Source organism: Gallus gallus, chromosome 2 (genome assembly GCF_016699485.2).
Source record: "Gallus gallus isolate bGalGal1 chromosome 2, bGalGal1.mat.broiler.GRCg7b, whole genome shotgun sequence".
NCBI classification, from domain to species: Eukaryota; Metazoa; Chordata; class Aves; order Galliformes; family Phasianidae; genus Gallus; species Gallus gallus.
Genome location: NC_052533.1, coordinates 410,155 through 432,978, shown reverse-complemented (window position 1 = coordinate 432,978; position 22,824 = coordinate 410,155). Strand labels below are relative to the sequence as shown.

General features: G+C 62.7%; 3 protein-coding genes and 2 long non-coding RNA genes across 5 annotated transcripts in view; 3 read left to right on the top strand and 2 right to left on the bottom strand.

The window, feature by feature from the left end:
- The window catches only part of GIMAP7L5 (GTPase IMAP family member 7-like 5), a 598,436-nt gene that overhangs the window by 572,589 nt on the left and 3,023 nt on the right, over positions 1-22,824 (bottom strand). The gene's annotated exons all lie outside the window — the stretch shown is intronic.
- Positions 1,200-14,481, top strand: LOC107052478 (zinc finger protein OZF-like). Its single transcript, XM_046927952.1, has 3 exons — positions 1,200-1,272; positions 1,732-2,491; positions 13,368-14,481. The coding sequence occupies exons 2-3, from the start codon at positions 1,767-1,769 to the stop codon at positions 14,464-14,466; spliced, it is 1,824 nt and encodes a 607-aa protein (XP_046783908.1). The 5' UTR covers positions 1,200-1,272; positions 1,732-1,766; the 3' UTR covers positions 14,467-14,481.
- Positions 4,898-12,709, top strand: GIMAP8 (GTPase, IMAP family member 8). The gene is made up of 8 exons (XM_015281172.4): positions 4,898-5,283; positions 6,214-6,842; positions 7,651-7,696; positions 7,986-8,614; positions 9,524-9,569; positions 9,859-10,487; positions 11,296-11,341; positions 11,631-12,709. Exons 1-8 carry the CDS (start codon positions 4,995-4,997, stop codon positions 12,272-12,274), a joined length of 2,958 nt encoding a protein of 985 aa, XP_015136658.2. The 5' UTR covers positions 4,898-4,994; the 3' UTR covers positions 12,275-12,709.
- Positions 17,544-20,277, bottom strand: LOC121113127. The gene is made up of 2 exons (XR_005857942.2): positions 20,198-20,277; positions 17,544-19,656 (listed from the first exon to the last, which is right to left on the bottom strand). It is a non-coding gene; the product is annotated as an uncharacterized LOC121113127 (long non-coding RNA).
- Positions 19,649-22,091, top strand: LOC107052495. Its single transcript, XR_003073584.3, has 2 exons — positions 19,649-20,417; positions 21,461-22,091. It is a non-coding gene; the product is annotated as an uncharacterized LOC107052495 (long non-coding RNA).

Genomic DNA, 22,824 nt, shown 5'->3' with positions numbered 1-22,824 from the left:
ACCTTTCCTAATATCCAACCCAACCCATCCCTCGTTGCTCCCCAGCACCCAGCTGCTAATATCCAGCCTGATGTGTCCCTCATTGCCCCCCAGCTCCCAGGCTCCTGCTGCCAACCCCAAGATCCCTGGAGCTGAGTTCCCGTCTCCATCCCCATGGCAGCAAAGCAGCCAACTCAGCACGCCGGTGGCACAAAAGCTCGTCCTGCTGCTGTGCTGGGGAAGTGGCAGCAGCTGCTCCAGGAACACAGGCGTGCATGGCCAGACAGGTCTGGGCAACAGCACAACAGGAAGCTGTGCAGGGTGCAGCAGTGCTGGCAAGCCACAGCCTGCGCGCAGCGGGCACCTGAGGCCTGATCCCAGCAGCGCCCATCCTACGTGGGACCCCAAGTGCTGCGCTTTGCTCGCGGCTTGGCTGCTCTGGTGGGCCCTGCTGCAGCCTCGTGCCGGTCCCACCGAGATGGGGCCCTTTCCACTGACGCGGGGGATCTCCATTTTGCTCCCCCTGTGCACCCCAATGCTCGGCAGCACCTCTGCCGTGTGCCACCGCCTTCTGGTGCCAACCACCGCCCGGCTTTGTGCCGGGGTCACCGGCACCGCGCTGCCAACACAGCGCCCGGAGCTGCGGTGGGTGCTGCACCCTCGGGGGAGAGAGGGGGAGGAGCGGGGGGTTGGTGAGCTCCGTGCATCGCAGGGTGCCGACAGAGCCCCACGGCACGGCCTGCAGCTCCCGGCAGAACCCGCAGAACCTCCCCGGCACCCTTTGTTCCCGGCCCAGCAGCGCGGGCTGCAGCGTGGAAACCCCTTTGTTTTCCATCCGCTCGGGGTTTCCCTTTGCAAAAGAGCAGAAATTCCACTCGCGGGTGGACCGGTTCGGTCCGACCCGATCCCGCCGGGGGGGTCCTCCTTCCTCCTTCCTCCCTCCTCCCTCCTCCCTCCTCCTCCTCCCTCCGCTGGGGCCGAGGCTGCGGGGCGGGCGCTGAGCCCACGCGTGACCGCGGCCGCGGGGCGATGCCGGGAGCGCGTGCGGAGGAACGAGCCGGGATCGGAGCGGGCGGCACAAAGCGCGGAGCGGGGCAGGTCGGCACCGGGGGGCACGGCAGCGCGGGGCGGAGGGAAGGAGGGGGGATATCGCGGATTGGGGGCGGCACCGCGCAGGGCCCGGCCCGGCCCCGAGCGTAGGGTGCGCCGCGGTCACGCGCGGGGCGGGGGATGCGCAGCGAGCACACGGAGCGCACGGAGAGAGCCGGGCCCGGAGCGCAGCGCTGGGGGCAGGTAGGGGCGGCCCGGGGGTGGGTGTGGGGAACGGCTCGGCTCGGCCCGGCCCGGGGGGGCGGTGCGGCAGCGCGGAGCCGAAGCGCAATGCGGCGCGGCCCGGCCCCATCCCGGCTCTGTCGCGGCCCCATCCGGACCATCTCGACCCCATCCGGACCCCATCCCGCGCCCACCCGCAGGGATCGCGCCGCGCCCCCCCCCCCTCCCCCCGCCCCCAGCGTACAGCCCCAGCGCTGCTCCCCGGTGGGATGATGCCGTGGAACGGCCCCGGCCCTGGGCCCCCTGCAGCCCCCCCACGGTCAGGTGTGGTCGTGGAGCTTCGCAGGGGGGAACCCACCCACCATGAAGGCACCCGGCGGCGTCCGGCCCCGGAGCGGCGCCGCGGGCAGTGCTGGGTGTTGTCGGACCCCCCCGGGTTACGCGCTGGGAGCTGCAGCCGCCCCTCTCTGTGCCCTCCAGGGATGCGGGCGCCGTGAGCCGGGCAGAGCGCGCCCATGACGGACCTGGCATCGCCCGCGGGCGAGAACACCTTCGCCTTTCCCGGCGGCGGCGAGGAGGGCTTTGGGGATGAGAAGGCGTTGGTGATCCACAGCCAGGCGGAGGAGGAGGCGGCGGGGAAGGAGTTCAAGTGCATCCTGTGCGGGGAGTGCTTCGGCCAGCAGCCCAGCCTCGCCCGGCACCAGAAGCACCACGCCGGGGAGCGCGCCTTCATCTGCGCCGAGTGCGGCAAGGCCTTCAGCCTCAAGCACAACCTCATCATCCACCAGCGCATCCACACCGGGGAGCGGCCCTACCAGTGCGACGTGTGCCAGAAGAGCTTCAGCCTGAAGCAGAACCTGCTGACCCACCAGCGCATCCACAGCGGCGAGAAGCCCTTCTCCTGCGGGAGCTGCGGGAAGCGCTTCCGTGAGCAGCGCTTCCTCCTCAACCACCAACGCACCCACGCCGAGGACCAACCGGGGGCCACCAGCGCCGCCGCCTGCAGCCGCTCGCCGGGCTCGGAGCCGCATGAGGAAGCCGGTGGTCCCACGGCTGCAGGTGGCCCCTTCTCCTGCACCCGCTGCGGGAAGGGCTTCAGCTGCCGGAGCAGCCTGGCCGCACATCAGCGCACCCACAGCGGCGAGCGGCCCTTCGCCTGCGCCGAGTGTGGGAAGAGCTTCAGCCAGAAGGGCTCCCTGAAGCTCCACCAGCGCACCCACAGGGCCGAGAACGCCCTCACGTGAGCCCCCGCACCCCGGGACCCCCGCCCATGGCTGCCCCGCGGGGCTCTCCGTGCCCTGAACCCCCCCCGGCATTGCTGCGGCTCCGAGCACTGCATGGGGGCTCAGGGCTGCCGGGCATCCCGGTGGGCGCTGTCCCCTCGGTGCTGGTGTGACGGTGTGGTCAGTGCCAGCTCTGCCTGGGCACCCCCAGGCACCCACCGTGCTCCCTCCGCGGAGCTTCCCTCCTGATCGCCACGAGGTCGCTCCCATCAGCTGCCTCTGCTCCTCACATCAGGCGCTCGCGGGCTGCTGGGCGCCTGCTGGGTTCCTGCCACCCCCCGGAGCACTGGGAGGAGCTGAGCGAGGCGGCTGCCTCTGGAAATGGCAGAGTTCCCCGGGGGGTTTCCTCCCCTCCGCTCCCAGCACCTCGGCACTGCAGCTGGGTGCGCACCAGGGCCGCAGGTGGAACCCCTGAGCGAGGAGCGGTGGGGAGGTTTCCCCACGGCACTGCTGTGTGCGCCCCGTGCCCCCCATCCCCCCCACGCACCCCATCCCCCCTGTACACCCCATCCCCCACCGGGGCTGGTGCTGCTGCAGCATTATAGAGAGCCCTGAGACAGAAAAATCATGCAAAATTAAAACGAAACCGCAAAGCTCACAGGTGCAAACTGCTTCCCAAGGGCAGCAGCGGCTCCAGCCTGGAGAAGGGACTGCAGCGAGGTGGGGGCTGCGCCCGGAGCAGCACGGAGCCCGGCTGAGCAGTGCGAACGGGAATGGATGGGTGGTGCTGGGAGCACTGTGGGCGCCCGGCGGGGTGAAGACGTGCCGGTGCTCAGCCATGGCCGGGAGCAGCGAGGGGCGGCTGGGATGGGACATCTCTGCCCCTTGTCCCGCTCTGCGGTGCCCCGAGCTCTGCAGGCACCGGGGAAGGGGGAGAGGCGGCACCGCCGCCCCTCGGCACGTGGGATGGCGCAAATCCCGCATCGCCTCCGTGCCCACCGCTCCCTGGAAGCCGCCGCGTTCTGGGACCGCTCCCGGGTGCCACTGCGGGACGACGGCCGCCATCCGCGGGGCTCCCATCCGTGCGTGCCGTCCTCCGCTCCGAACCGGGGCGGCGCTCGGTGAACCGGGATGAGGCGAACTCACGGCTGCAGCCAGGCTGGGAGCCCCGCGCCCGCACCTCTCCTGCCCCGCTGCTTGCAGGGGAAAATCGGCTTTCCCTGCCGACATTTCCCGCTGCCGACGCTGCTCGCACCGCACCGCGCTGCCCCGCGGGGTGACGCGGTGCGTCGGGACGCGGCCGCGGGGGGAGCCGACACCCGGCCCGGCCGCAGCTCCCGGTGACGGCTCCTCCCGACCCCCGAGGGAGCCGCTCCCCCCGCCCCACGTCCCGCCGCCCCCCGCCCCGCGCACGGCGAAGCCCCCCGCGAACACCCGCGCCGAGCGATCCCCGCCCCGCGTCCGCCCGCGTGTCCCCCTGCCGCTGTGTGTGTGGAAATGCAGGCACTGCCGATGTGTATTAATTAAATGAATGAACGCCCGGAATACGCCCCGTCTCTGCCTTGCGAGGAACTCGGGGAGGGTCGCGGGGGTCCGCCCGATACCTGCTCAGCCCGGAGCCCTCCGCTGTCCCCGGAGCTGCCGTCCCCCTTCGGGCCGTGCCCGTCCCGGCGAAGGAGAGCCGGGGCCGCTTCCGCCTCCGTCGGGTTCCGTCGGGTTCGGCTCCTTTCCCCGTTCTTCCCCAGGAAAAGCGAGAGCAGAAGGAACGCGCTCGGTGCTCCAGAGGGCGTTCGCGACCCGCGCGCTGTGCGGAGCTCCGCCGGCAGCGCTGAGCACGGAGGGGGGGGGGGGGGGGACGCGCAGCCCCGTCGGGTGGAGCTGCAGCTCTGCGCCCGCCCGGCCCGGACATCCTCGGGCTCTGCGGTGCCGCTGCGGCCTCCGAGCTCCCGATGGGGCGATGGGCAGCGCCGGGCTCAGCCGGAGCCGGAGGGCAGCGGGCATCGGCCCGAGATGGCCGTTTGCTCCGGAGCTTCTCGTGTGCAGCCCGCAGCTCTCAAGCCGGTTTCTTTCAGCCCTCTGCAGTGCCGGCACCCCCCGATCCCTGAGGTCCCGGGGTCCTCGTCGCTCGGTGTCCTGAGCTCCCCGTGCCACTGTGTCGTGATAGTCCCAATATTTACATTAGCGATGTCCCTATGTCAGCAGCCCACGTGATCTGAAGTCCCAGTGTCCCCAAATCCCTGTGCCCCCACGTCCCTGACACCCGTGTCCCAGTATCCCCATGTTCCCATACCCCCCATCCCCGTGTCCCTCCCCTCCCCGCCGCCCCGGCTCCCCACTTCCCCGCACCGACGCCGGGGACCGCGGCTCCGCCCCAGGAGCTCCGCGGCCGCCCCTTCCCCTCCCATAGGCGGTCCCCGTCCCGCAGAGCGCGACCGTTCGCCGGGTGAGCGGGAGCGGAGCGGAGCCGTCGGTGCCGGAGCGGGCAGGGAGCGGAACCGAGGCGGCCGCAGCTCCGCGTCCATGGCGGACCGCGCCGCGGAGACGGGAGCGGCGGTCCCCCCCCGGGACTGCGCCTCCTCCGAGTCCCCCGCAGAGGCGGTCGGGACGGAGAGGCGCGGCACGGAGCGGGAGGAGGACGGCGAGGAAGAGAAGTCGGGGGCGGGCGGCCCCGACGGCAGCGAGCCGAAGCGAAGGGAAAGCGGTGCGAGAGCCGAAAGCGCCGAGAAAGGGCACGAGAGCGGGGATGGGGCGTGCGGGAGCACGGCGGAAAAGAGAGGGGAGCCGCGGGACGGCGCGCCCGTGGGTGGAGGTGAGCGGAAGGAAGACGTGGGGGGGGGCTCGCTGGATGAGTTCGTGAAGACGGCCGACAACGGAGCGCTGCGGAAGCTGGTGAAGGTGTGCAAGAAGCAGTACTGCGCTGTGAGCAACAGAGCGCCGAGGCAGGACCGGGATGCGCAGGCTGAGGAGGTGCTGAAGATGGCTGAGGCCATCGCACGCAGGGAGTGCATGAGGGGGGAGCCCTGGTATAAGAAGTGCTTGTAGTGATTCTCACAATGAAGATCCAATCACCGTGACGGGACCCACGGGTCCATGCCCAAAAGGGGAGGGTGGGGGGGGAGGGGAGAAGGGAGATGGACCCAGACAAGAGAAACAGCGGCAACGGGCCGAGGGAAGAAATGCTTAGTTTGCTAATTATATTACTGAAACGCAATTGAATTGCAATTGAAGCTAATAAGTCAATGAGGGAGAGAGTTTCCCACACCCAAAGCTCTTAAGCTGATGCTGCAGCGGTCGTGGCGGGCGGGGAGGAAAGGAGAGCGTTGCTGTGAGTGTTCAGTGTCCAATCTGAATGCAGCTTTGGGACAGCGGGCGGTGTCCCCGCAGTGGGACAGTTCAGATGTGGCCAATTGTGGAGCAGCGCTGAAGTGCGATGGCAGCGCTGCCCTCCTCCGGACGCTGCCACTGAATGCGCTGCTGAGCGGCACAGCGGTGAGAGACTGCCTGGAAAGGGAGAGGCCACCCCGCGCAGTGCTGGGGCACAGGGGAGCTGTGAGATCGCTTTTGCTTTCTGTATCTACTCTCAGAAGAGCACTGGGTGCAGCCATTTAGGAAGCCTGGTGCCCGACAGCCCTGGGTACCCTCGGGGCCACACGTTCCTCTGATGGACCCCGAGGAGTACAGCCGGGGTGAGGGGAGCGGTGCACCGCGGGGCTCACACACACCTCTGCTTGTTCCCCAGGATCCCAGCTGAGGATACTGCTGGTGGGCAAGACGGGGAGTGGGAAGAGTGCGACAGGGAACACCATCCTTGGGATGGAGGTGTTTGAATCAAAGTTATCAGACAGTTCGGTAACCTCTGACTACAGCAAAGCTGAGGGAAGCTTCTATGGAAGAACCATTGAAGTCGTTGACACTCCAGGCCTTTTTGACACAAGGGAAGGCAACCTGAAAACAGCTGAGAAGATTAAGAATGGCCTTCGATACCTCTCTACAGGGGTCCATGCCATCGTGTTTGTGATGCAGCTGGGCCGAATCACTAAGGAAGAGCAGGAAGTCGTTGAGTGGGTGACCAAGATTTTCCATGTGGAAGCACAGAGGTACACAATCCTGTTATTTACCCGAGCAGAAGAGCTGGAGGATGCAGAAGGACTGAAGTGTTTCGTAGAAGAGAGTTCATACCTGAAGGCTTTAGCAGCCAAGTGTGGAAATCGGTACATCGCTTTCAGCAACAGAGCCACCAGAGAGGCGAGGGATGGGCAGGCTGCAGAGCTCATCCACATGATCGATGCCATGGTAGAGCAGAATGGCGATGCTCCGCGTTACACACGAGAAATGCTGGAGAAAGACAGACGGAACTTTTTGGAGAAGGTTGGTACCCCCTGCAGGCAGCGAGGGGTCGGTCAGAGGGGAGATGTCTCCGCTGTTGTGCCGTTCGTGCTGCCTTTCAGGGCGATGCGGGGCATGGTGTGTATGGGCTGTGATGACAGCCCCAAGCTGCAGGAGCTCATGGAGTGTTTGGACACCAGTGTCAGACACAGGGTTTGGATTTGAGTGGTCCTGTGCAGAGGCAGGGGTTGGATCCCTGGAGGTCCCTTCCAACCCACCTTATTCTGTGACCCTCTGGAGAAGAGGACTTGGAGAAGAGGACCGATCCCTTTCCCATCTGTGCGGGTGGATGAGCACCACAGCGGCTGCCCAGCACGGCCGTGGGGTCTTTGTCCCTGTGGAGGTTCCACGGCCAAAGGGACACAGCCCTGGGCGGCGGGCGATGGGGACCAATGGGCGCGGATGGAGCGGGCGGTCTGCAGAGCTGCCTGCGGCCCCAAGTGACCTGTGGTTTGGGTTGGTGGGATTTGGTCTCCCCTGCCTCGGCAGGGACACCCAGAGCAGGGGGCCCAGCCTCATGTCCAGGGCTGCAGGTCCATAAGAAGGAGACCCCACAGCCTCTGGGTCCTGGTGCCAGGACTGCGGCACCGCACGGCACAGCAGTGCTTCCTTCATCTGAGAGTGTGCAGATAGGAGAAAGGAGAACGGCTTGTTGCTGTGTGACCTAATCTAGACGTTCCTGCTGCAGCAGGGGATTGCTCTGGGTGACCTTCTGAGGTCCCTTCCAACCCCTGATATTCCGTGATTCTGTCCTTTGTGCCATTCTCACCTGAAACCTCTCTCCTTCCAGGCTCCACATGTCAGTGCAATGCCAGTGTCAGGACATCACAGCACAGGTGAGTGCCTCCCCTGTTGCATGGTCATGTGTATCCAGAGGCTGCCTCCCATCTCCCCGCTCTGAGAGCTGCACAGAGCGAGGCTGAGGGCGGATGGGGCCGAGAGAGCCCTGTGTGCCTGCTGGCAGCCGGCTCCAGCCCGTGCCCCTTCCCGTCCCCGCAGGCACAGCGGTGGCTCAGGGACAGCTTTCCTTGCAGCCCCGGGCACCTCTGCCTGGGAGCCGGCGCGTGGCGAGCAGGGGCTGTCCCGGCACCGCAGGGCTCACACACGTCTGTGGTTGTTCCACAGGATCCCAGCTGAGCATCATCCTCGTGGGCAAGACGGGGAGTGGGAAGAGTGCGGCAGGGAACACCATCCTTGGGAGGGAGGAATTTAAATCGAAGTTATCAGACAGTTCGGTGACCTGCGACTACAACAGCGCCAAGAGCATCTTCTGCGGAAGAACCATTGAAGTCGTTGACACTCCGGGCCTTTTTGACACAAGAGAAGGCAACCTGAAAACAGCTGAGAAGATTAAGAATGGCCTTCGATACCTCTCTACAGGGGTCCATGCCATCGTGTTTGTGATGCAGCTGGGCCGAATCACTAAGGAAGAGCAGGAAGTCGTTGAGTGGGTGACCAAGATTTTCCATATTGAAGCACAAAGGTACACAGTCCTGTTATTCACCCGAGCAGAAGAGCTGGAGGATGCAGGAGGACTGAAGGGTTTCGTAGAAGAGAGTTCATACCTGAAGGCTTTAGCAGCCAAGTGTGGAAATCGGTACATCGCTTTCAGCAACAGAGCCACCAGAGAGGCGAGGGATGGGCAGGCTGCAGAGCTCATCCACATGATCGATGCCATGGTAGAGCAGAATGGCGATGCTCCGCGTTACACACGAGAAATGCTGGAGAAAGACAGACGGAACTTTTTGGAGAAGGTTGGTACCCCCTGCAGGCAGCGAGGGGTCGGTCAGAGGGGAGATGTCTCCGCTGTTGTGCCGTTCGTGCTGCCTTTCAGGGCGATGCGGGGCATGGTGTGTATGGGCTGTGATGACAGCCCCAAGCTGCGGGAGCTCATGGAGTGTTTGGACACCAGTGTCAGACACAGGGTTTGGATTTGAGTGGTCCTGTGCAGAGGCAGGGGTTGGATCCCTGGGGGTCCCTTCCAACCCATCTTATTCTGTGACCCTCTGGAGAAGAGGACTTGGATGTCCTGTGTGTCTGTGCAAAGAGCTGGTGGGCATGGAGTGGTGTCCAGAGCCAGCCCAGGAGACAGCGGGCACAAGTAAAAGCACAGGAACTCTGAGGGAAACATCTCTGATCCCTTTCCCATTTGTGCGGGCGGATGAGCACCACAGCGGCTGCCCAGCACGGCCGTGGGGTCTTTGTCCCTGTGGAGGTTCCACGGCCAAAGGGACACAGCCCTGGGCGGCGGGCGATGGGGACCAATGGGCGCGGATGGAGCGGGCGGTCTGCAGAGCTGCCTGCGGCCCCAAGTGACCTGTGGTTTGGGTTGGTGGGATTTGGTCTCCCCTGCCTCGGCAGGGACACCCAGAGCAGGGGGGCCCAGCCTCATGTCCAGGGCTGCAGGTCCATAAGAAGGAGACCCCACAGCCTCTGGGTCCTGGTGCCAGGACTGCGGCACCGCACGGCACAGCAGTGCTTCCTTCATCTGAGAGTGTGCAGATAGGAGAAAGGAGAACGGCTTGTTGCTGTGTGACCTAATCTAGGCGTTCCTGCTGCAGCAGGGGATTGCTCTGGGTGACCTTCTGAGGTCCCTTCCCACCCCTGATATTCCGTGATTCTGTCCTTTGTGCCATTCTCACCTGAAACCTCTCTCCTTCCAGGCTCCCTATGCGAGTGCTCTCCCAATGGCAGGACATCACAGCACAGGTGAGTGCCTCCCCTGTTGCATGGTCGTGTGTATCCAGAGGCTGCCTCCCATCTCCCCGCTCTGAGAGCCGCACAGAGCGAGGCTGAGGGCGGATGGGGCCGAGAGAGCCCTGTGTGCCTGCTGGCAGCCGGCTCCAGCCCGTGCCCCTTCCCGTCCCCGCAGGCACAGCGGTGGCTCAGGGACAGCTTTCCTTGCAGCCCCGGGCACCTCTGCCTGGGAGCCGGCGCGTGGCGAGCAGGGGCTGTCCCGGCACCGCAGGGCTCACACACGTCTGTGGTTGTTCCACAGGATCCCAGCTGAGCATCATCCTCGTGGGCAAGACGGGGAGTGGGAAGAGTGCGGCAGGGAACACTATCCTTGGGAGGGAGGAATTTAAATCGAAGTTATCAGACAGTTCGGTGACCTGCGACTACAACAGCGCCAAGAGCATCTTCTGCGGAAGAACCATTGAAGTCGTTGACACTCCGGGCCTTTTTGACACAAGAGAAGGCAACCTGAAAACAGCTGAGAAGATTAAGAATGGCCTTCGATACCTCTCTACAGGGGTCCATGCCATCGTGTTTGTGATGCAGCTGGGCCGAATCACTAAGGAAGAGCAGGAAGTCGTTGAGTGGGTGACCAAGATTTTCCATATTGAAGCACAAAGGTACACAGTCCTGTTATTCACCCGAGCAGAAGAGCTGGAGGATGCAGGAGGACTGAAGGGTTTCGTAGAAGAGAGTTCATACCTGAAGGCTTTAGCAGCCAAGTGTGGAAATCGGTACATCGCTTTCAGCAACAGAGCCACCAGAGAGGCGAGGGATGGGCAGGCTGCAGAGCTCATCCACATGATCGATGCCATGGTAGAGCAGAATGGCGATGCTCCGCGTTACACACGAGAAATGCTGGAGAAAGACAGACGGAACTTTTTGGAGAAGGTTGGTACCCCCTGCAGGCAGCGAGGGGTCGGTCAGAGGGGAGATGTCTCCGCTGTTGTGCCGTTCGTGCTGCCTTTCAGGGCGATGCGGGGCATGGTGTGTATGGGCTGTGATGACAGCCCCAAGCTGCGGGAGCTCATGGAGTGTTTGGACACCAGTGTCAGACACAGGGTTTGGATTTGAGTGGTCCTGTGCAGAGGCAGGGGTTGGATCCCTGGGGGTCCCTTCCAACCCATCTTATTCTGTGACCCTCTGGAGAAGAGGACTTGGAGAAGAGGACCGATCCCTTTCCCATTTGTGCAGGTGGATGAGCACCACAGCGGCTGCCCAGCACGGCCGTGGGGTCTTTGTCCCTGTGGAGGTTCCATGGCCAAAGGGACACAGCCCTGGGCGGCGGGCGATGGGGACCAATGGGCGCGGATGGAGCGGGCGGTCTGCAGAGCTGCCTGCGGCCCCAAGTGAGCTGTGGTTTGGGTTGGTGGGATTTGGTCTCCCCTGCCTCGGTAGGGACACCCAGAGCAGGGGGCCCAGCCTCATGTCCAGGGCTGCAGGTCCATAAGAAGGAGACCCCACAGCCTCTGGGTCCTGGTGCCAGGACTGCGGCACCGCACGGCACAGCAGTGCTTCCTTCATCTGAGAGTGTGCAGATAGGAGAAAGGAGAACGGCTTGTTGCTGTGTGACCTAATCTAGACGTTCCTGCTGCAGCAGGGGATTGCTCTGGGTGACCTTCTGAGGTCTCTTCCAACCCCTGATATTCTGTGATTCTGTCCTTTGTGCCATTCTCACCTGAAACCTCTCTCCTTCCAGGCTCCCCATGTGAGTGCAGTCCCAGTGTCAGGACACCACAGCACAGGTGAGTGCCTCCCCTGTTGCATGGTCGTGTGTATCCGGAGACTGCCTCCCATCTCCCCGCTCTGAGAGCCGCACAGAGCGAGACTGAGGGCGGATGGGGCCGAGAGAGCCCTGTGTGCCTGCTGGCAGCCGGCTCCAGCCCGTGCCCCTTCCCGTCCCCGCAGGCACAGCGGTGGCTCAGGGACAGCTTTCCTTGCAGCCCCGGGCACCTCTGCCTGGGAGCCGGCGCGTGGCGAGCAGGGGCTGTCCCGGCACTGCGGGGCTCACACACATCTGTGGTTGTTCCCCAGGATCCCAGCTGAGCATCATCCTCGTGGGCAAGACGGGGAGTGGGAAGAGTGCGACAGGGAACACTATCCTTGGGAAGGAGGCATTTTGTTCTACGTTGTCAGCACATTCCGTAACCCATAATTGCGAGAAAGCTAAAGGCCACTTCTGTGGAAGACCGATTATTGTGGTCGACACTCCTGGCCTTTTTGACACTGGGGAAGTGATCAGGACATCAATTGAAAAGATTAAGAATGCCTTTCAGAACCTCTGTGCAGGGGTCCATGCCATCATCCTGGTGATGCAGCTGGGCCTATTCACTAGGGAAGAGCAGGAAGTGGCTGAGTGGTTGACCAAGATTTTCCATACTGAAGGAAGGAACTACACCATCCTGTTATTCACCCGAGCAGAAGAGCTGGAGCATCCAGAAGCCCTGAAGGCTTTCATAGAAGGGAGCTCATATCTCAAGGGTTTGGCAGCAAAGTGTGGAAATCGGTACATCGGTTTCAGCAACAAAGCCACCAGAGAGGTGAAGGATGGGCAGGTTGAAGAGCTCATCCACATGATTGATGCCATGGTAGAGGAGAATGGTGATGCTCCGTGTTACACACGAGAAATGCTGGAGGAAGACACACAGGAATTGTCTAGGCTTTGTACCATCCTGTAGGCAGCGAGGGGTCGGTCCGGGAGGAGACATCTCCTCCATTGTGCCGTCCCTGTTGTGCTCTGAAGATGACGCTCTCCTTCCTGGCTTGCAGTTCCCATCCTTCCCCCTCCATGCCCTGCGCTTTCCCCTGCCCTGTGTCACTGCTTTCCCTGCGGGCTGCAGGTGCTCAATGTGTGTGTGCTGCTGTGTCGCTGCGCTCTGCGGCTCTCAGCTCTGCTGCGCTGATGTTCTTCATTGGCCATCTGCTGAGAGCCGGGGCTGGAAGGAGCTGTGCAGGGCTGGGGGCTCGTGGTGCTCGTGTCCGTCCCACCGCAGCAGGCGCTGCCGGTGCCATGGCTGGAGGGCCTCTGCCTTCACGGGACGATGCAGGGTGTGCTGTGCACTGCTGGACACATAGGAGCTCCCAATAAACGCTGAGCCTTGCCGTGCTGTGGAGAACCTGTCCCAGATTCATCTCTCATCCACACGGGGAGGGGGGTGGGAAGCGGCTGTGAGTGGGCAGCGATGTCCGACCCGCAGTGTGGCTGAGGATGGGGCTTCTCGGGGTCCCTCTGGTGCCCCCGCCCCATCAGGGCCCCCCAGAGCAGAGTGGGGTGGGAGATGCCCAAGGAGGAGAGCCTGCAGCCGCCGTCCCCGTGCAGGGCTGTGTGTGTGCCGGGAGCTCCTGGGCTGCAGTTGGAGCCGAGTGCCGGGTGCTGCCCCGGCACCGCTGAGCGCGGCTCCGTCCCCTCACAGCTCCTGCAGGGCTCTGTGGTCACAGTGGATCCCTCTGAGCCTGCCCAACTCTCCTCCCAGAAGAGCTGCCCCCGGCGCTGCAGCAGCTCGGTGGCCCTGTGCTGCACTCTCCCCAGTGTGTCCTGGGCTCTCCTGTGCGGGGGGCCCAGAGCTGCCCCCAGTGCTGTCTGTGCAGCCGCACCATTGCTGAGCAGAGGGCAGATCCCACTCATTCCACTGCTGGCAGTGCCCTGCAGGCCGTGCCTGCGCACCGCATCATCCACGTGGGCACGGGCACAGTGCCTGTCCCTCCGGCGAGCACCGCTGGGCCCCGACCCGCCACGTCCCCCAACACCGAGCCGGCCCGGCGGCCCCGCAGCACCGAACGTCCCTTCGGCTGCGGTGAGTGTGGGAAGAGCTTCCAGCACCGAGGGAACCTCATCACCCACCTGCGTGTGCACACCGGGGAGAGGCCGTTCGCGTGCGGGGTCTGCGGGAAGAGCTTCAGCCAGAAGGGCGACCTGATGCGGCACCAACGCACCCACACGGGCGAGAAGCCCTTCGAGTGCACCGTCTGCGGGAAGAGCTTCTGCTCCAAGCAGACCTTCGTGCTGCACCAACGCATCCACACCGGGGAGAAGCCCTTCTCCTGCGGCGACTGCGGGAAGAGCTTCAACCGCAAGGCCAACTTCGTCACGCACCAGAAGATCCACCGCGGCGAGCGGCCCTTCGTCTGCGCCGAGTGCGGGAAGGGCTTCTGTGCCAAGAAAACCTTCATCCTGCACCAGAAGATCCACGTGGGCGAGCGGCCCTTCGGCTGCTCCCAGTGCGGGAAGAGCTTCAGCCGCAACGGCGACCTGACGCGGCACCACCGCATCCACACCGGCGAGCGGCCCTTCGCCTGCGCCGACTGCGGGAAGAGCTTCAGCCACAACGGCGAGCTGATCAAACACCGGCGCATCCACACCGGCGAGAAGCCCTTCGCCTGCACCGAGTGTGGGAAGAGCTTCAACCGCAAGGGCACGCTCATCACCCACCAGCGCATCCACACGGGGGAGCGGCCCTTCGTCTGCGCCGAGTGCGGGAAGAGCTTCAACCTGAAGACGACGCTGATGAAGCACACGCGCATCCACACGGGGGAGCGGCCCTTCGCCTGCGCCGAGTGTGGGAAGAGCTTCAAGTACAAAGGCAACCTGCGGACGCACCGCCTGACGCACACGGTGCAGCGCGTCTACCCGTGCACCGAGTGCGGCCAGGTCTTCGGGCACAGGAAGGAGCTGAGCGCGCACCAGGGCGCGCACGCCGGGGAGAGGGTCCTGTCCTGCTGCCGCCCCTGCCTCCCCGCGCCCCCGCTGCTCGTGCCCCGCACGCAGACGCAGCTGCCGCTCTCCAACTCCAATCTCTGGGAAGATTATGGAGCAGATTGTCTTGAGGGAGATCACGCAGCACGTGTGGGACAACCGGGGGATCAGGCCTAGCCAGCATGGGCTCACGAAAGGCAGGTCCTGCTTGGCCAACCTGATCTCCTTCTATGATCCAGTGACCCGTCTGGTGGATGAGGGAAAGGCTGTTGATGTGCTCTACCTAGACTTCAGCAAAGTCTTTGACACTGTCTCCCAAAGTATTCTCCTGCAGAAGCTTTCAGTCCATGGCTTGGTCAGATACACTCTTTGCTGGGTAATGCACTGGCTGAGGGCCGGGCCCAGAGAGTGGTGGTGAATGGAGTTAAATCCAGCTGGCGACCGGTCACGTGCGGTGTTCCCCAGGGGTCGGTGCTGGGGCCTGTCCTCTTCAATATCTTCATTGATGACCTGGATGAGGGCATTGAGTGCACCCTCAGTATGTTTGCAGATGACACCAAGCTGGCTGGAAGTGTCGATCTGCCTGAGGGTAGCGAGGCCCTACAGAGGGATCTGGATAGGTTCGATAGCTGGGCTGAAGCCAATGGGATGGGATTCAACAAGAGCAAATGCCGGGTCCTGCACTTTGGCCACAGTAACCCCAGGCAACACTACAGGCTTGGGGCAGAGTGGCTGGAAGGCTGTGTAGAGGAAATGGACCTGGGGGTGTTGTCTGACACTAGTCTGAGCATGAGCCAGCAGTGTGCCCAGGTGGCCAAGAAGGCCAATGGCATCCTGGCTTGTATCAGAAATAGTGTGGCCAGCAGGAGCAGGGAAGTGATTGTCCCCCTGTACTCAGCACTGGTGAGGCCGCACCTCGAGTACTGTGCCCAGTTTTGGGCCCCTCACTGTAAGAAAGACATGGAGGCCCTGGAGCGTGTCCAGAGGAGGGCAACAAAGCTGGTGAGGGGTCTGGAGCACAGGCCTTATGAAGAGCGGCTGAAGGAGCTGGGATTGTTCAGTCTGGAGAAGAGGGGGCTCAGGGGAGACTTTATTGCTCTCTATAACTACCTGAAGGGAGGCTGTGGTGAGCTGGGGGCCAGCCTCTTCTCTCAGGTGACTAGTGATAGGACGAGAGGGAATGGCTCCAAGCTGCGCCAGGGAAGGTTCAGGCTGGACGTTAGGAAATACTACTTCTCTGAAAGGGTGGTCGGGCACTGGAATGGGCTGCCCAGAGAGGTGGTGGAGTCACCGAGCCTGGTGGCGTTCAAAGAGCTTTTAGATGTTGTGTTGAGGGACATGGTTTAGCGGGAACCATTGGTGAAGGGCGAATGGTTGGACTGGATGATCCTGAGGGTCTTTTCCAACCTTAGCGATTCTAGGATTCTATGATTCGAAGTGCGAGTAGGGGGAGCGCACGGAACGAGCGGGGCGCGGTTGCGGCAGGACGGAGCCGCGCGGCGGCGGCGGTGCCGCGGAGCTGTCGTGCGCTCACGGCGGAGCGCGTGGAGCGCGGCCGAGGGACGGCGCCCTCCGTGCGGCGCTCTGAGCGGCGCGTGCCGTACCGGCCCCGAGCGGGGGGCGCAGAGCCCTCCGAGCGCACACCTCCGTCCCACGGCCCGACGCCACATCCGACCCGACCTTCACCACCCGGGATGGGGATGGGGACCCCGCGGCGCGTCCCACCCCCGCCGCGCGAAGGGACCCTCCGTGCCCGCGAGCTGCCCGCGGAGAGGGGCCGCGCTCCGGGGGCTGCGGTGTACGGGAGCCCCCCCGGAGCCTCGGCGGGTGGGTGAACCTCGGGGACCGCGCGCCCTTAACGCTCCACTCGCTGTTTTTTGTTTTTTTTTTTTTTTTTCTGAGCTGGAAACGATTAAAAAGCGAAAGCGAAGGAGGGGAGCGGGTCTGCCGGCAGGGTGTGCTGCCGCCCCAGCGAAGGGACGCGCGAGAAAATCCCCGGAGCTGCCCCGGAGCAGCCTCACGCGAGCTCGGCTGCAGCTCCACGCCCGCGTCGCGCTCTCCGAACTCTTCGCCGCGCTCGAAGCTCACCGCCCCGCGCCGCGTCCCCCGGCTGCGCAGCGTCCCGTGGCCACCGGAGCCTGGCGAGAAGCCGTGCCAAAGCCCTCTGCCCTCAGGAAGAGCCTCCCACCACCGGGCTTTAAGCTCCCAGCCATCCCGAGCCATTCCACGATCCTAAGGTTTATCACTCGCTCTGTCTGGGCAGCGCCGCCCGGGTGTCTGATTTCTCCCCTCCCCTTCGATCTCAGCAGCGTGAGGTGCAGCTGCTCTGCGGGGATGGGCTTGGAGGCTCGGGGGGGTCTGGCCGGAGGGCTGTGCTGCCAGGCACTGTGAGTAGTGAATAGCGGCAGAGAATGTGGGAACACAGAGCTGTCTGCCTCCTCCAATCGGTTTTCCGCTTATTTTCCAGAAAGTTCCACACCACTGGGGGCTGCAGCAGCGGTGAGGCTGGGTGTTCATCAGTAGGGCCCTCCCACTCCCATCAATGTCCTTCTCTGTCGCCGAGCCACTTGTCCGAGTCCCCTGGAGAGCACCATCACCTCCCTGGGTCAGCCGTCCATCCACACTTCCCCCGCTCTTTTCTTGCACAAACAAAACAGCCGAGGTAACCTTTGAGAGCATTTTCTTAACAACAGCAGTAACAGAGCAAACTATGAGGATTCCCACCGCCAGCAACATCAGGAGACGAAGGCCCTCCTTGACGAGGCCACTCAGCCACCCCGCGACCTTGAGCTAATAACAGAATATCTATGGCAGTGCGATTCTGTAGCAAGGCATGCCGTAAGCTGTTCTGGTCAAGCAGAAGCTGTTTGAGAAAGGAGAGTGCAACCCTTGCAGCAAGCGAGAAAAGCTCCGTGGGATGCTCACATTCAGGGGTTAGCAGAGCACGCTTCATGCGATCAGAGCGGTTAGAGAGTAATGTTTCAAAGCTGCTCAAAGGTAGGAGCAAACAGAGTTGATTTTCCTAAGGAATGGGGTCCACCTGTCTCCTGGCTGGGGATGCCCTGCCACGCTCTGTCTCCACAGACCAAAAAGATGTCCGGAGGCAATGCCTTCGCAGAGCCATTGCACCATATAGTCGAGTTGTTACCATTTGCAGCTGCGCCATAGGCAGCCAAACCTGTCTTCTTGATGTATTGGTGCCACAGTAATCACAAGCATCCCGTAAGTAAATTTGCCACGGCTAGATACAGTAGTGCAAGAGGTCCAATTCAGCCCTTTATAAGGATTTAGGCCCTGCTGGGTATTACTGAATACAAAGCAGGTCTGGGTCCAATTCTGTGACGTGTTCCCTATCGCCTGCGACCCCATAAGTTACGGTTCCTGGGGATCCCAAGGCAGCGAGACATTTCATCCAGCAATCAGTTCAGTGGAGCATCCCAGACTGTGTAGAAGCCGCTGTAGAGCCGGGGCAGAGAGCTGTTGGCATCGATGAGGCACAGCGGGGTCTGCTGAGGCCCCCCCCCCCCCCCCAACAGGCTGCCCCACGCCAGCTTCTGCAGCTCGATGGGCATCACGGTGTAGGGCAGTGCTTCTCAGTGTAGCCCTGGAAGCCCTGCACTGCCATGGAGAGCACCGGGTGGAGGCGGCTGTGGCGCGGTCCGGGCTCGGGCCAGGGGAGGCTGCGGGTGGCCGTACAGCGGGGGCTCGTATGGCCTTCAAGGTGTTGGCAGCAGCACGCCACACCGGTCCCAGAGGCTTCAGCAACTCCTCGTCCTTCCCCCCAGATATCACACAGTCCCACGTATGATCTCCTATATCACGCCATTCTGAAGCACCGAACATCAGTGCCACCTCCATGAGGTATTCAAGTCATCGAGCCCATTTTACCAGCTCCGACGGGCCTTTAGGAGACACTTGCTCCCCTTTCTTAGAGAGGATAGTTAGGAGCGGTTTCTCTGTAGCTTCCCACTCTATCGTGGGGGCAGAGGGCAGGGAGGGACCCCGCTTCCAGCTACCGTGACACTTACAGCACTGTTGCTTGTCCGGTGCCATCCATCTGCGACCGCTGCCTCGTCTCCCTCTTACTCCAAGGTCCTTTTCTGATGGTTCTTACTCCAAAGTCCCCGTTTGGGCACCACTTGTCACCGAGTGACTGTTCAGAGTCCTCTGGAGAGCAATATTCAGCCAAGGCGCGGCGTGGACGAGGCCACACACCGTTGTGGTTTCTAGCAGCCAAGCCGTGTAATAACTGCACCCAGCCGCTTATATAGAGCGGTACAAATAACATGCTAAGTACACAAGGCACGCTTCTCATGACTGGCAGTTGCTTGCAGCTTGTCTCACGGCACCCGGCACAGCGGTCTCCATCACAGCTCCGCATTCCTTTTGCCTACTCCCGTCGTTGTTCTGTGTGAGACAGTGATCCATAGCAGCTGTTTTGCTTGCAGTGACCCAGGGGGAGATAAACATCACCTCCCTGGGTCAGCTGTCCATCCACACTTCCCCAGTCCAGGAGCAGAGAAGAGGAGGTTCCGTGACCTCAGTCCCTCCAGCAGAGCCGCCCCAGGCGCTGCAGCAGCTCGGTGGCCCTGTGCTGCACTCTCCCCAGTGTGTCCCGGGCTCTCCTGTGTGGGGGGCCCAGAGCTGCACCCAGTGCTGTCTGTGCAGCCGCACCATTGCTGAGCAGAGGGCAGATCCCACTCGTTCCACTGCTGGCAGTGCCATCCCAGCGCAGCCCGGACACCCTCAGCCTTTGCCCAAAGGGCACAACTGCTCCCGTTCCCCTCAGAGCACAGCCGCACTCAGGGCCCATCCGCAAAGCTGCTCCCAGCTGTGCCCCAGCAGCCCTGGGTCCAGAGAGGAGGAGGAGTGGGGCCGTCGGATGGGGCTGTGATGTACAGGGAACAATGAGGATGCACAAGAGCTCTCCTGTATGCAGTGGAAACAAACAGCTCCTTCTCTCCATGCCAGCTCTGCACCTCCTCCTGTGACACTCCACATGTGGGGCTCTGGCAGCTCTCCCTCAGCTCTTCTTCCTCAGCACAGCCCCGAGCAGGGGTGGGGGTGATGGGGGCCGGGACACACAGCCTGGTGAGGAGGGGGTGATCGGGGGCTGCAGGGCATGGCGCTGGGGGAGCTGCTGCCCGTGGTGCAGAGCTGAGGCTCTCTGCCTCCCTGCGCCCTCAGTTTTGTTCTCTGCAGTGCCCGGAACGCGGTGCGTTTACAGGAACGGGTTTCTGTGGAGCCTTCGGCCTCACCCTGCGTGTCTGTTGGTTATAGCGTGCTCTCTTGGCTCGGGGGCTCCCACAGGGCAGCACGTGGCCACTTTTTTGGAGAGGATCCAACCTGGCCCTCCCCTGGCGCAACCTGAGGCCACAGGCAGACGGAATGGATGTATCGCTTTGGTATCCCCTTCCGAGAGGAGCCCTCCCCAACTCCTCTGGGTAACTGTGGCTTTCCCCGCCGCTCCCTAAGCTGGCAGAGTCCCCCGCGGGGCCCTTCTGTGTCCCTCAGCACCCCCTGCTCAGCGCTGTGCCATCGCTGTCCCCATCCCGCTCTCCTCAAAGTCTGTCCCGGCTCAGAGCGCCCACAGCCCCGAGCGCGGCCTCACCCACGCACTGCACTCCTTCCCCTGCTCCCATCTCCTCCTCCTTCCCGGCTCCGCGTCCCCAGCTGGGAGGACAGAGGACAACACCGCCTGCGCTCCCGATCCCTTCCGCATCGTTCCCGGGGACAAAAAGTCTCCCTGGATATTTCACCGTCTCCACCCCACAGCCTGACGCAGCCCCGCTTGGAAGGACAGCCATGGGCAGAAGTCCCCCCTCACACTGAACCCCATCTCCTCATCCCAAGGAGATCTGTGCTCCCCGGCTCCGTTTGCTGATGGCTGCGCAGTTTCTGCACTCACCCAGCAGTGGCTCAGCACAGCGGCTCCTGCAGCACTTTGCACGGGGCTGTTTGTGGAGCAGCGCTATCTGCGATCCCAGCACTGCCCTCCTCCTGACGCTGCCTATAAGAGCGCTGCTGAGCTGCACAGCGGTTCCAGCCCCGGCACTGCTGTGCAGGAGGAGAGCAGGAACAGCACGAGTGCAGCAGGCAGACCTGGGGACACAGCGCAGCGCTGTTTGGTGAGTTGCCTGCAGCTCTGCTGCCACTACGGGAAGAAATTCCAAGGATGCAGAATCTGCTTTCGAGGAGTGGGTTCTGATTTCCATGGATAAGGACCAGCCAATATTTCTTTCCAAAGAAAAAGGGAAAGTCAGGGGAGTTGGGTAATTCTGATGACATTTGGCTCAGCACTGCAGTGCACTGCAGCCCCACCGCTGCCGTACAGAGCGACGGCACCTCCTTCTTTGCTGCCAGCACTGCTGCTCACACAGCCACGATGCCGTTGGCCTTCTTGGCCCCTGGGCACAGTGCTGGCCCACGGTCAGTCCAGCATCAATCAACTGCCCCAGGTACATTTCCTCCGCACAGCCTTCAATCCCCTTGTCCGGGTCATCAATAAGCATACCTTAATCTTAATTAATTAATTAACCTATCTGGGCTCCATCCGAAGAGGGGAGACCAGCAGGGACAGGGAGAGGATTGTCCCTCTCTGCTCTGCCCTCCTGAGGCCCCATCTGCAGTACTGCATCCAGGGGTGGGGCCCCCAATACAGGAAAGACAGGGAGCTGTTGGAGAGGGTCCAGAGGAGGCCACAGAGATGCTCAGAGGGCTGCAGCACCTCCCCTGCAAAGACAGGCTGAGGGAGCTGGGCTTGTTCAGCCTGGAGAAGAGAAGGCTGCGGGGTGACCTCATTGCAGCCTTCCAGGACCTACAGGGAGCCTCCAAACAGGAGGGGAGGCGACTCTTGGAAAGGGCAGATAACAGCAGGACGAGGGGAAATGGTGTGAAGTTGAAGGAGGGCAGATTGAGGTTGGATGTGAGGGGGAAGTTCTTTGCTATGAGAGTGGTGAGGTGCTGGAACAGCTGCCCAGAGAGGCTGTGGATGCCCCGTCCATCCCTGGAGGTGTTGAAGTCCAGGTTGGATGGGGCCCTGGGCAGCCTGGGCTGGTATGAAATGGGGAGGTTGGTGGCCCTGCCTGTGGTGGGGGGTTGGAGCTCCATGATCCTTGAGGTCCCTTCCTACCCAATCCATTCTGGGATTCTGTGTTGTTGAACGGGACAGGCCCCAATATCGATCCCCAGGGAAGGTGAGTGGTTACCAGCTGGATTGAAAACTCCATTCCCCACCACTCTCTGGGCTCAGCCATGCAGCCAGGTCTTTACCCAGCAAGGAGTGGATCTGCCCAAGTCCCAGGCTGCCAGCTTCTCCAGGAGAAAGACAGATTAATTGGTAAAGCAAAACCAAAGCCTTCAGCTGAGCAGGAATCACAGCTTCTTCATCTCTGCCTTCAGCAACAGTGACCCACCAGGGTGGGTTTGGGGACCCTCGAAGAATGCGTGAAAAAGAAACTCCTCAGCCTCAAAGTGCTGCTGTCAACAAGAAGGAAAGGGGAAGTGTCCCGTGAGTGTCTGTTGGGCTCCTGAAGGGATAATTACAGACTGCAAACCGCCTCCATTGCTGTGGAAGGGAGATTGGAATGAGACAGCCGCTATCCCGTCTCGAATGCAGATCTTGGTGGGCCATAACGTGCCTGCCCAGCAAGGATTTATTGTACCAATCTATAACATAATCTGGTATGACATATTAGTAAACAGCCCTTTAAAGATAACCCCACTACCGCCAATCGGTGCGTTGGGAAGGATTGCCAAGCACTTACTGCTACACAGAAATAAAACAGAGACCTCAGTCTGCATCCCGGCTGTGTGCGTGTTGGATGATGCTCGGCAAGAGGGATAGCTCCCCCAGAGCAGCATCACCCCCTCCTCACCAGGCTGTGTCCCGGCCCCCATCACCCCCACCACTGCTCGGTGCTGTGCTGGGGAAGAGGAGCTGTGGGAGCGCTGCTCTGGTGCTGGCACAGCAGGGCCTGTGCTGGGGCACGACTGGGAGCAGCTCTGCAGATGGGCCCTGAGTGCTGCTGGGCTCCGAGGGGACACGAAGTGGCTGTGGCCCTCCACCTGTGTCCGGGCTGCGCTGGGATGGCACTGCCAGCAGTGGGACGAGTGGGATCTGCCCTCTGCTCAGCAATGGTGCGGCTGCACAGACAGCACTGCAGGCAGCTCTGGGCCCCCCGCACAGGAGAGCCCGGGACACACTGGGGAGAGTGCAGCACAGGGCCACCGAGCTGCTGCAGCGCCTGGGGCAGCTCTGCTGGGAGGAGAGTTGGGCAGGCTCAGAGGGATCCACTGTGACCACTGAGCCCTGCAGGAGCTGTGAGGGGACGGAGCCGTGCTGCGCTCAGCGGTGCCGGGGCAGCACCCGGCGCTGGGCTCCAACTGCAGCCCAGGAGCTCCCGGCACACACACAGCCCTGCACGGGGACGGCGGCTGCGGGCTCTCCTCCTTGGGCATCTCCCACCCCACTCTGCTCTGGGGTGGCCCTGATGGGGTGGGGGCACCAGAGGGACCCCGAGGAGCCCCATCCTC